This window comes from Dreissena polymorpha, chromosome 1, assembly GCF_020536995.1.
Source record: "Dreissena polymorpha isolate Duluth1 chromosome 1, UMN_Dpol_1.0, whole genome shotgun sequence".
NCBI lineage: Eukaryota > Metazoa > Mollusca > Bivalvia > Myida > Dreissenidae > Dreissena > Dreissena polymorpha.
The window spans coordinates 88,174,296-88,188,565 of record NC_068355.1 but is presented as its reverse complement, the minus strand read 5'-3'; the positions used below and the strand labels follow the sequence as shown (position 1 = coordinate 88,188,565).

Genomic DNA, 14,270 nt, shown 5'->3' with positions numbered 1-14,270 from the left:
TGTCGTATGCTACAACATTTCTTGACGTGTGATAATGATTTCAATTTTGTTTGTAATTATTTTGTTTACGAACGTTGCTCAAATGATACCCAAAGATATATTAATAGATCTTTGTTTATAATAAAGAAGCCGATTTTGTAATTTTTAGCTCATCTTTTTTTTTGAAAAAAAATTATGAGCTATTGTCATCACCGTGGCGTCGGCGTCTGGTTAAGTTTTGCGTTTAGGTCCACTTTTCTCAGAAAGTATCAATGCTATTGCATTCAAACTTGGTAAACTTACTTACGATCATGAGGGGACTGGGCAGGCAAAGTTAGATAACTCTGGCATGCATTTTGACAGAATTATGTGCCCTTTTTATACTTAGAACATTGAAAATTTTGGTTAAGTTTTGTGTTTAGGTCCATTTTATTCCTTAAGTATCAAAGCTATTGCTTTCATACTTGCAACACTTACTAACTATCATAAGGGGACTGTGCAGGCAAAGTAATGTAACTCTGACTGGCATTTTGACAGAATTATGTGCCCTTTTTATACTTAGAAAATTGAAAATTTGGTTAAGTTTTGTGTTTAGGTCCACTTTATTCCTAAAGTATCAAAGCTATTGCTTTCATACTTGCAACACTTATTAACTATCAGAAGGGGACTGTGCAGGCAAAGTTATGTAACTCTGACTGGCATTTGGACGGAATTATGGGCCCTTTATACTTACAGGTTTTTTTTCCCACTTTTTGGAAAGATAGCCCATGGCTTTGGAATTGGGAATTTTATCGGCATTTTCATGAAATTGGGAAAATAAATTCATTAGCCTTTTTTTCCACACGAAAAGTCCACTGATTAGGGAAATACTAAATTTGATATAACTCTTTATAATCATTCAAATTAAAAGAACAAAATCATATAATCATATAATACTTTGTTAGATGTAATTGAATTAAAATTGAGATAAAATACACATTAGACTTCTTTCTAAAAAAAAACAAAAAAAATATTAATGTTGTTTTTTTTTTGTTTTTTTTTTTTGGAAATTGGGAATTTTTTGCCACATTTTGGGAAAAAAGTATACTTTTTGGGATTGGGAACATAGCCGAATTTCGGCTATAAAATCGGGCCAAAAAAAACCCTGACTTAGAAAATTGAAAATTTGGTTAAGTTTTGTGTTTTGGTCCACTTTACCCCTAAAGTATCATAGATATTGCTTTTATACTTGGAACACTCTCAAACTATCATAAGGGGACAGTAAAAGGACAAGTTGCATAACTCTGGTTTTCATTTTTATGGAATTATGGCCCTTTTTTTACTTAGTAACTTTGAATATATGGTTAAATTTTGTGTTTCGATCCACTTTACTTCTAAAGTATCAAGGCTATTGCTTTCAAACTTCAAATACTTTCATGCTATCATGAGGTTACTGTACCTGGCAAGTTGAATTTCACCTTGACCTTTGAATGACCTTGACTCTCAAGGTCAAATTATTAAATTTTGCTAAAATTGCCATAACTTCTTTATTTATGATTAGATTTGATTGATACTTTGACTAAACTACTCTTACCTGACAAACCACAATAAGCTCCACCCAAACCATCCCCCGTGCCCCCCCCCCCCCCCCCCCCCCGAATCCCCCCCTCCTAATTTTTTTTTTAGATCATTTCACAAATGACCACCACACCCTCACACTAAACCCACCCCCCCACCCCCGAATTTGTTTTTTTTTTAATGATTTAAAAACACAAATAGTTATTTTTATTATTTAATTTTTGAAATACCGTCCAACCATCGCACCCAAGAATCCCCTCCCCCCCACCCCCGAATTATTTTTTTTGCATTTTTTTTTCCGCATTTTTGGAAGATAATGTAATAAATGTCCACACCCCTCTTCACTCCACCCCTCCCACCTTTGTGATTGAAATTGAGAGTCCCTTCACCTTTAAAAAGAAAATAGATGAGTGGTGCTCTTGTTACCTTCAGTACCATTTTGCGGAAAAGTCTGCGTTTGTTTTGGCTATTATTTTTTGTAAGGAAAAAATTATGGCTATTATTTTCTGAAGGCCAGAGTGAGCACTGCACATAGCCATTTTGACTTTGTTTCTTAGTGGGCAAGTGCTATTAATTCTTGTTGTTACACCTATTGTTGCTATGTTTCAGGGTCATAAGATCATGCGGCTGGATGGCACGATATCCTCAGTACAGGAGAGGGAACAGCGCATACAGAAGTTCCAGACCGATGCTAGCTACGGAGTCTTCCTTCTCACCACACAGGTCTGGTCCTTGTGCTGCAAACATTATTGTTCATTTTTGCAAATGACTAGCTACTTACAGAATCAAGCTTTAAAACCTTTCTCACATATTTTCAGACCATATAAAGACTGTACAAAGTGTGTTTTAGTCATACATTTTGTGACAAAATTAGGGTGTGTGATATATTTGACCAATTGATCACACCTCTTTAACATACAAAATCCTTTAAGAATTGTGTTTTGTAGGCTAGGATTATTATTGAAATGTATTTCAAGATATGTTAAGAGCTTTCACTGAGTCTGGATTTTGTAATTTGCATGTTTTTATTTTTTATGTAAATATCCCAATTATTAAAAAAAAAATCCCATAAAATGTACTGGTCATGTACGTAATTCCGGCCACTTTTGGGACTATTTAAGAAAAATCTTTAGTGTTAGGCAACTGTTTGAAACTAAACTTCACATATATAATCCTGGGTTCAAAACTCACCTAGCATGAAAATTTAAATAGAATTAGATCGGTGAATGTTACTTAATGAACAGAAAATGATGACATGTAAACTATCCATTTTCGTAGGTTAAATGTACCTAAAAAATCGGCCACTTTAAAGCTTGATCTGCAGGTAAAATTACAAAGCAATATCTTTTGACAAATGTCCTCAATTTCAGAGTATTAATCAATGTTTACACTATTAAAATATTTGACTTGAAATTTAAAATAAATGCGAAATTATTATACCAGTTACTCCCCCTACTTATTTTAATAAATATAAACAATGGGAAACTGCTAATTCATTAAAAAATATTTATTTTTAATGTGTTTAATAAATTTTTTCAAACATAGCTAAAAAAGTAAACACATTTTGTTTAAAAAGTTGACTTCAGTGTTGATTATTAGTAAACGCTTATATATAATATTAAAACATGTAATCTAGTAATATTCTTATAAAGGGAGGTAATTCATATATTAAAAATTTATATCTAGGTTCTGATTTGTATGTTTTGAATATAAGTTTTTGTACAATTAATTGGTAAAACTTTAATTAAAGTTTATTAGATAAAATAAAAATAATTTTATCAAATATATTTGTTTCTTATATGAATATAATTGTTGCCACTTATGATGACATCACTTTTCCCATGAGCCAAATATTTCCTGCTATATTTATGACATTTTTACACAAAAGTTTACGGTGATATGGTTCTTACATTTGCAAAATATTGAGAGTGGGGATGGTTTTCATGTTGATTTTTCTAAATAAAAACAAAATATGTGCGTTAAGATCATGAAAATGATTTTACACAGGTGGCCGATTTTTTACGTACAGGCCGGAATTACGTACATGACCAGTACCTTTCATTTATAATAATATTATTGTATAGAAATGAAAACTTTTTTCATGTTATCTTCAATCATGAATGCTGCATGTCATGGTGTATTTTAAATTTCATTTGAGTATTGATCAAAGACCAGCTTTGATCCCATGTATGCCTGCAGCCATTCAGATAGAAATCTGCACATTCTCTTCATTGGCACATACCTGATACACAATGGCCCCAGGGTGTCAGCCAGTGAAACTCTACATACATGATACTATGCAATCACAAGAATCACCAGAGGGGCATTAGATAATCTGCTGAATACTGATAAGTAAATATAACAGAACAGGAAACATAGACCGATATAGACATAATTTGGCTCTAGGAGAAGTGCCCCCCCGGAGAACTGCCCCCCCAAAGATTTTTCACTGGGCGGAGAACTGCCCCCTCACTGTTTTTTTTATAGGGCGGAGAACTGCCCCCCTGCTGATTAATAAGGGGCGGAGAACTGCCCCCCTGTCAGAATTGATGACCCGGAGAAGTGCCCCCTAATTAAAGAAATTTCGCGGCTATATATAAAGCGAGTATTATAATGACAATAACGCCAGTAACTTTCTTGCTATTATGTCTGGAAATTGAGTGAAATTTTAAAAGTAATATAAAGTCGTTCAAGTAATAAAAGTTATAAAACGGCAAAAAAATACCTGCCTCGGCATGGACGTCGCCATCTTGATAATCACGTGATTTTCGTCTATGTGAACAAAGAAAAACAAATCACTTATTGCTAATAAAAAGTTTTCGGGGCTGAATTATGTTGATATTTTCCCCGTAATTAAAACAAACAATTAGCATGCAATTTAATCCATCCATATGCAAGCTGAAAACAATAATTTATTTGTTTGTTTTCGCCAATTACGGATTTGGACGGTTCATTATAATAAACCCGTATGCAGCTTTATTCAAAGCTAACAAGTTCTTAACAATTAAGGTCGGTCCGGTCTACCAATTAAAAGATTAAAAGATCGCAGTGCTTATCGTTAACGGTAACAAGTTCTCTGCCTGCCTAATTAGCTGCTAATTAAAGCAACTGTTACCGATTTTGTTTGTTTGGCATGTCGACATGATCTGCTATGAATGTATGTTTTGAACGTTTATGTAAGCATGTATATATTTTTTAATGTATGTCTGAATGTATGTATGTATGATTGTAACTGTGAATGTATGAATGCATGAAATGTGTGTATTTATGTATGTTATTTTGTATGTCACATGAATTAACTAAACAACATAAATAATAATTGATTATAAATTCGACTTCACTTCACTTTTTTCTTCAAGTCAGCCAAATTATTGCCTTTGCTTTGCCTATTAATTTACTTTTTTATACGTAAATTTACGGGTTTTTTTTCCATGGGTCAATACTATTTTTATAATGTAAATTAATTCCGATGTAACTTTTCCTCCATAAGTACTGAGTTGCACGTCTATATTTAGTTGCGACACATGGCCAGTATTAACACGCACGCGTTTCCTGTGTGGATCTCGACTATGTTTCGCGCTCTTATTAAAATACGACTTTTACATGGCATTCATGTATAGTGAGTGGTGCAGATGTACCAAGGGCCTTAAACAGTATTATCACATGCCTCTAGACAATTTGTGTTATTCAGTTCGATAAATGGAAATTAAATTGTTACCGGATCAAATGTGTACGGCGATAACGTAAAATTACCTGTAAGTATTGTTTTCACTACGTAACTAAAAACTAATATGACACCGGGGGGGCAGTTCTCCGCTCCTACAGATTTGATGGGGGGGCAGATATCCGCCTACTAAATTCTGACAGGGGGGCAGTTCTCCGCCCCTACTGATTTGATGGGGGGGCACTTCTCCGCCACCTTTAAAATAAGAGGGCAGTTCTCCGGGGGGCAGTTCTCCGGGGGGGCGCTTCTCCGGATACCACATAATTTATCATATAGACCTGTATGCAGATAGGTTAATATGTGGGAAATTCTTGGGTTTACTTACAGTAACACTAAGCTCATTTGAATGTCATATTAATAATGAGATTGATAATGAAGGTGACTTTTAGTAGATTTACATCATTCGTAAATGTTTATTACAGTCGGTGTTTTTCTTTTGTATACTTTGATTTACAATAAATAAATGATAAATAGTATGATTCAACAATTCACCTTATCGCGATGACGTCACAAAAGGGGCAGTCCCTTAGCAACGGTGAAAACAATGCCCTAGATACGGTCGATTTACTACACTGATTGAGCACCTCTGCTGATATTTCGTCAATTGCATTCCTATTGGGAAGTCGATAGGTAATTAAATGTCCTGTAATTGGTGTTTAAAATGTCTTTTGACTATTATGAAGGGTTAGATTGCCCTTTGAAAGCCCGATATGATCAGAAATAAAACTTATTGGACTTAATGAATGTCCGTACAAATTGCAAGCTGGATGTTGGGAAAATGACCCGACCAAGTGGGCGACGATCGAGTACGGCGACATTCATGATTAACTTTCTCACTGAGACACCGGGTAAATTCGTTTATTCTGTAATAATGGGAGTATCCTTGTAGATGTTGATGTAATGAGTATTGTCGTTTTTTTCAGGGTTCATTCATCTTTAAACATTATAATTATATTTCTACTATGTCAATTTATCATGCTAATATGAAGCTGTAAAATACGTAGCCCTGACATCTGGTACATGACTTACTGAAAGCCTTAGTTGTGTTCATTGTAATGAGTACGAGTGACAAATATTAAAATTAACACACATATATCTGTATAAATATTTGTTTTTCAAATATTATTTACCCCCGTTGCTGTCAAACGTAATTTCTTTTTTATGATGTCGATCGTTTATTGTCGTTACATTAAATCTTAATACGGAATGACGTCTTTTTAATTAACTGATACACGCTAAATACATTACTTTTTTTTACGTAAATTTTATAATTATTAAATACTTTAATAAATTAATCGGGCTTGTATCTTTAGGATGTAAATTTCAAATTGGACATGATTTTATATTTGACCATATGTCACATATCTAATTTAAGCAACTGTTAAGTACATCGGCGTTAATTATTCATCCAAATGACTGCTTAATAATACCAGAAAGAGGAGACATGGTGGCATCTATCGTGTTAAATGACACTGTCTGGACCACCCAGTGTGGTTTATGGCACCTTCTTGTCAGTTAAGTTTGGACAATATTTGATCAAAACGAGATAATCGAATTATGCAAAACAAAGGGGCAATTAAACACCAGAACACAAAAGCTTACACGATTTTAAGACTGATGCAAAAGAATCAAATGAAAAATATTGCATTTTATTTAATTAAATGTTTATTTAAGGTGTCAACGTGTTTTATAAAGCAACTGTATATTCAATTATTTCGGCATTAAAAATTTGGCTTAAATGACTGCTCAGTATAATAAGAGATGACATAGAGGTATCATATATTGTGTTTAATGACCACATGTGGTTTATGCAGAGCCCCAAGTATAGGTCCCCAGCTGGCTTTATGACACCGTGTTTTCTTTGTCTGGACAGTATCCGATCATAACGAGATAATCAGTTTGTGATGAAGAAAGGGGCATTCAAATGCCTAACATGCGGAAACAAAGTGTTGAAATTGGTGTGAAATTAAATAAAAACAATAACATTTATCATGAGAATTTATTTAATACGTAACAAGGTAATAAGGTAACAAATATAGAGGTTCAAATCAGCTATACTATATGTTGCATATATTTAAAATTTATTGGTTGTTTGTTTTCATCCTTATTTGTGTTCGTTCATTAAATTAAATTTATTATGAAAGAATTTCTATTTCTGGGTATTTTTATTCTAAAAAATGGTCGCGAAGATGTGCTTTAACATAAGAAAATTGCGAACAGTGTTAAATATTTCAATGCAAATAAAATGGCGACAGCGCTTTTGTTTTCACCGTCGTCAAGGGGCATGTAACTCTAACTGACGCAAGTGCCCGGATGTTGCGATAAGGTCAATTTACATCAATTTTCAACAATTTTGTCTTCTTTTTGTGTGTAAATTTCCTCACCTGACTTTTGAAAATAAATCCGGATTAGTCTGGATTTTTGCACATGCTTTCCAATCTTTCCATGAGGATGATATGACGCCATACATGTCAGCAATGTAACAATTTAATTTCAGTACAATTATTTAACATTTATCGAACTGAATAACACAAATTGTCTAGACGCATGTGATAATACTATTTAAGGCCCTTTGTACGCATCTGCACCACTCACTATACATGAATGCCATGTAAAAGTCGTGTTTTAATAAGAGCACTAAACATAGTCGAGATCCACACAGGAAACTCGTGCGTGTTAATACTGGCCATGTGTCGCAACTAAATATAGACGTGCAACTCAGTACTTATGGAGGAAAAGTTACATCGGAATTAATTGACATTATAAAGATAGTATTGAACCATGGAAAAAAAAACTAAATTTACGTATAAAAAAGTAAATTAATAGGCAAAGCAAAGGCAATAATTTAGCTGACTTGAAGAAAAAAGTGAAGTGAAGTCAAATTTATAATCAATTTATTTATGTTGTTTAGTTAATTCATGTGACATACAAAATAACATACATAAATACACACATTTCATGCATTCATACATTCACAGTTACAATCATACATACATACATTCAGACATACATTAAAAAATATATACATGCTTACATAAACGTTCAAAACATACATTCATACATACATACATACATTCATACATATATACATTCACAGTTACAATCATACATACATTCAAACATATATGCATTCTTACATAAACAAGACACTCAAACACTACTTCAATCGCACAAGTCCGCAGACAACGTTCAAAAACTAACTCACACTCTTCTCACCACTCGCCATCTGCTCGCACAAAGTCTTCAGACGCCGCTCTGTTGACTTCTTCTTCGGCTTAATTGAAGGCTCACCGTTGCGCACTCGATACACCTCAGTCTCCACCATAGCGGCGTCTTTCATGAAGCAGCCAACTTCAGTCCACAGAGAAGGATGCTGGTGCTCAACCAAAACTTGGAACGCAATGTTCCAAGCCTCGCACAGGTTGTTGGTCCTTGCTTCTCCACGGACTGTTGCAGCGTGTACGTTCCAGATATCTAGCTTGAAACGGGGCGGTGTTCTTCTGAAGTGCATCATGCCGTCAGCTGTTCTTACGGACCTGCATATAACAAAAACAACATATAAGTTAAAATAAAGTACATAGTAAGTTATTGCCATTGCATTTGTATATCAGTAATTTCACACTTAGCGACCTGCATAGAACACAAACAACATATAAGTTAAAATTAAGTACATAGTAAGTTATTGCCATTGCGTTTGCATATCAGTAATTTCACACTTAGCGACCTGCATAAAACACAAACAACATATAAGTTAAAATTAAGTACATTGTACATAGTAAGTTATTGCCAATGCATCGAACAAAATAAGGAGGTACAATATATAGAAACTGAGTTGTGTTTTTCAATTTGTGTAAGGCTTTAAATATACCGCTATAGCTATTAGAAAACATTATCTTACCGAAATCCGCCGCTCACGTAGGTAGTGTCGAAGTAGTCCAGCGGTCAGCGCTGCAGGTGCCGTGTCCTTTAAGATGGCCATGCCTTCTATCACCTTCTCCGTCGGTAGCAACGCCAGACCATCGAGTCTTCGGCAGAACTGTCTTATCTCGTCGTCCTCCCTGTATAGGACCTGCAGGCCGTCCCCCTGTATACGACGCCAGGTACTCTGCGTAAGATGGTAGAAGCAGCCCTGAAAATAAACAAAAACACATTTACATGCTACTGTCCCCGACGTCTCTCCAAGTGGCACACGCACGGTGAAAACTTGGTCGAACACATGTGGAGCTGAAATGAGAAATAAAAATGTAATACTGAGAACGTATATTCGGAGAAGGTGTTATATTTTTTTAGATTAAACATAATCGTACGAATTAAAGCAGGCTTTAAAAATGTGTTTTGTTGAAAGTCTGTACGTGAGACCAAATCATGCTTGCATTTTACACAGTATTTACCGGTAGAGAACGTTCCGTCCATGAACCACGTTGTCGCCGACTCAAGAAGTCCCAACCCAGCCTCAGAGGCAAACACCAGCATCCTACTACGCGTGGACTCGTTATCGTAGATCAGTTTGGTCCGGTAGGCCTCCGGGAATGGAATTGGTATGTCCTCGAGTTGCTCAGGGTTCTTCGGTGTCTGCCCTGCCTTCTTAGCATGCATATTTCTTTTGATGGTCTCTGTAGTACCCACTGCTACTCGGACCTGGAAATAAAGTAGAAATGTATTTTATAAGTATGTTTTACTCAGACCTTGAAAAAAAAAAGACAATAATAACCGCACAAATATTTGTGTATTTACACTTGTGGCGGCAAATTAATTCCTCATAGTTATTATATAAGTATGTTTTACACAGACCTGGAAAAAAAATAGACAATAATAACCGCACGAATATTAGTGTATTTACACTTGTGGCGGCAAAATAATTCCTCATAGTTATTATATAAGTATGTTTTACTCAGACCTGGAAAAAAATAGACAATAATAACCGCACGAATATTTGTGTATTTACACTTGTGGCGGCAAATTAATTCCTCATAGTTATTATATAAGTATGTTTTACTCAGACCTGGAAATAAAATAGAAAATAATAACAGCATGAATATTTGTGTTCCTCATAGTAATTATATAATTATGTTATACACAGAAATGAAAATGATATGTCAGTATAGCTCGCTTGTGTATCATTTATTCAAATTACCTCCACTGGATGATGTACCAGCTTGTCAGCCAGGATCCTATGAGGCTGGCCCCCATTCGAGATCACCGCGGCTGTGATTTCTTCTCGCACCTTCAACACCTCCACATAGAATTTGTCGTTGACGTGGCCGTGATCTGTTGATGAAATCACCCGTGTTGGCTATAAAGAAAACATCAAATGAAAATAAAACATACTTGGTTTTGCAATGTACTACTAAATCCATCACCAGACTGAAATGAGTTAAATTTCAGTATATGCCTTAATGCAGTAAATGTAATATTCTTTAATATTCTAATAAATACATTGGTCGTTTCTGATTCATTAAGTTATTAAATTATTTTATACTAATAATATTTATTTATAATTATTAATAATTAACTTACTGGATTGTCCGTAGTGGCGGTTCCCTTGCAATTCCCGCTTCGACGCTGGGAACTTTCCCATCACATCGTCGACTTCGTCTCCTTTTTCTTCGTGTACGTAAACCCTTCATAACAAAGCTTTGCAGCGCCTCTCTGACTTCTTATGAACTCCATAATTGATGCAATGGTTATAGTGACAATCGACGGTCTACGTTGCATTTTATACATATTACGGCAACAGTTTGCATTTTGAGCAGATCATGTTGACATGCCAAACAAACAAAATCGGTAACAGTTGCTCTAATTAGGCAGGCAGAGAACTTGTTACCGTTAACGATAAGCACCGCAAACTTTTAATCTTTTAATTTGTAGACCGGACCGACCTTAATTGTTAAGAACTTGTTAGCTTTGAATAAAGCCGCATACGGGTTTATTATATTGAACCGTCGAAATCCGTTATTGGCGAAAACAAACAAATAAATTATTGTTTTCAGCTTGCATAGGGATGGATTAAATTGCATGCTAATTGTTTGTTTTAATTACGGGGAAAATATCAAATAATTCAGCCGCGAAAACTTTTTATTAGCAAAAAGTGATTTGTTTTTCTTTGTTCACATAGACGAAAATCACGTGATTATCAAAATGGCGACGTCCATGCCGAGGCAGGTATTTTTTTGCTGTTTTATAACTTTTATTACTTGTACAACTTTATATTACTTTTGAAATTTTACTCAATTTCCAGACATAATAGCAAGAAAGTTACTGGCGTTATTGTTATTATAATACTCACTTTATATATCGCCGCGAAATTTCTTTAATTTGGGGGCACTTCTCAGGGTCATAAATTTTGACAGGGGGGGCAGTTCTCCGCCCCTTATTAATCAGCAGGGGGTCAGTTCTCCACCCTATAAAAAAACAGTGAGGGGGGCAGTTCTACGCCCAGTGAAAAATCTTTGGGGGGGCAGTTCTCCGGGGGCCACTTCTCCTTGTGGTCAAACAGTTGTTTGTTTAGTGAAGCCTATTTACTTTGTACAAATTTTGCAATGAAATCAACACATAACATTTCTATTTTAAGTATGGAAACAACATACTTAGTTGTTTAAATTACAATGATACTGTTTAATAATAACACTTTATTATAGTATTATGTTATAAAAATAATATATACTTCTTTCCTATTGTTTCATCCATTCCTATAGATTCATCCACCCCCTTATTTTGGTAATTATGACATATTTCTGATAAAACTTAAGTAAGTTATGCTTATTTACAAAAATCTATAACATAGATGTTGTATTTTGGTTAAAAACATGTGAATTTTGAATTTTTTTTAGGGAAAAATTTAATTTAGGTAAAAATTAAGTAAAATCGGCTACCCATGCTGTGTAAATACTAAAAATTCTGTAAACATTCACGATTTAACAGTATTTTTGTGTTTATAAGTCTATAAGCATATTTATTTAGTGATTTATATCCAAATTACTTCAAAAGTTTTATGTTTTCCTTTAAACATGATGACTGAACAGATTGATAGGAAAGATACCAACAAATCAGGGTTGCTAGGTTGCCCACCTAGAATTGGCCTGCTACTTGGGAAATACCTGCGTTGTAAATTATTTTGCCATACTTTTGTTGGGAAGATATAAACTGTTTATTTAAATTTCTCACTTGTGCTGAAATTCTTTTCATTCAGTAGAAAAAGTCACTTTCACTCTTAAGTGGCCGAATATACAGGAAAAGAGGCTAATTATTATGCCCTTCTTGGAAGAAGAGGGGGTATATTGATTTGCACATGTCGGTCGGTCCGGCGGTCGGTCCGTCCACCAGATGGTTTCCGGATGATAATTCAAGAACGCTTAGGCCTAGAATCAGGAAACTTCATAGGAACATTGATCATGACTGTCAGATGACCTCAATTGATTTTCAGGTCACTAGGTCAAAGGTCAAGGTCACAGTGATTCGAAATAGTAAAATGGTTTCCGAATGATAACTCAAGAATGCTTAGGCATAGGATCATGAAACTTCATAGGTACATAGATCATGACTGGCAGATGACCCCTATTGATTTTCAGGTCACTAGGTCAAAGGTCAAGGTCACAGTGATTCGAAATAGTAAAATGGTTTCCGGATGATAACTCAAGAATGCTTAGGCCTAGGATCATGAAACTTCATAGGAACATTGATCATGACTGGCAGATGACCCTTATTGATTGTTAGGTCAATAGGTCAAAGGTCAAGGTCACAGTGACTCGAAACAGTGAAATGGTTTCGGGATGATAACTCAAGAATGCTTACGCCTAGGATCATGAAACTTCATAGGAACATTGATCATGACTGGCAGATGACCCTTATTGATTTTCAGGTGACTAGGTCAAAGGTCAAGGTCACAGTGACTCGAAACAGTAAAATGGTTTCCGGATGATAACTCAAGATAGCTTACGCCTAGGATCATGAAACTTCATAGGTAAATTGATCATGACTGGCAGATGACCCCTATTGATTTTCAGATCACGAGGTCAAAGGTCAAGGTCACAGTAACAAAAACGTATTCACACAATGGCTGCCACTACAACTGACTGCCCATATGAGGGCATGCATGTTTTACAAACAGCCCTTGTTTTAGTTATTTTTTTTCTTTAAACAAAATAATCGGCTGATGTTCATAATTGTGCTTTGAATGCTGTGACAAAGTTACATCCAGGAAATTGTAGTGTGATAAAAAGCAGTTTGGAAGTGATTATAACAAAGGATTTCACAAAGGATTTTACAATTTGTGTGTGATATGTGTTTTGACTTGTAAAACACATGCTTTTGAGAAAACCCCTGTGCACGAACTTTCCATGCGGATTAAAGAGATTATAACTGTGACAGCTCTGAGTGTTAAATATTAGATGTGTTGTCTTAAGAACACTGGAAAAATAACTGTAGTTGTTCATAAACACAATGAGCAGTAATACAACAAAAAACCAGCCTAAGCTTAACTTTACAGGAACAAAACCGCAAACAAAGCCGGCTGTCAAAAAATATAGGCCAGATACTAGTGACAATAGCAATTCGAGCATGGATGAGCTCAATTCAATACATGTGCAACTTCAAGCAATGACTGATGGCATATCAAGCTTGAGGGAAGATCTCAAGAGTATGCTTCGTAAAGATGAAATCGAACAACTGATCACCAACGCAGTCACTAGCTTAATGCATAAGATGGAACAAAATATGAATAAAAACATCGATAAAATAGTTAATGAAAAATGCAAAGAAATGCAAGAACGAATAGATTCCTTGGACTTTGAGAATAAAGGTCTGAAAGACACATTGCAGAAATTGGAAAACAATAACAAAAGTAATCTTAAGTCACTTCAGGAACAAATAGACAGGACAGATGAAATTAGCAGAATGGCCAGTAAGAAAGCCAACTATAATGAACAATTTTCCAGGAAGAACAACATAAAAATACAAAATATACCAGAGAACACAGATGAAAATGAGGAATCACTGACCAAAACGGTAACCG

At 35.1% G+C, this 14,270-nt stretch overlaps 1 protein-coding gene across 2 annotated transcripts in view; it reads left to right on the top strand.

Annotated features, from left to right (window-relative positions):
* LOC127839403 (DNA excision repair protein ERCC-6-like) overlaps positions 1 to 14,270 on the top strand; it is a 130,739-nt gene that overhangs the window by 49,653 nt on the left and 66,816 nt on the right. For both annotated transcript variants that reach the window (XM_052367771.1, XM_052367774.1), the window contains one exon: positions 2,146 to 2,259. In XM_052367771.1, coding sequence (XP_052223731.1) covers positions 2,146 to 2,259 — 114 coding nt within the window. The remainder of the gene's footprint in view (positions 1 to 2,145; positions 2,260 to 14,270) is intronic.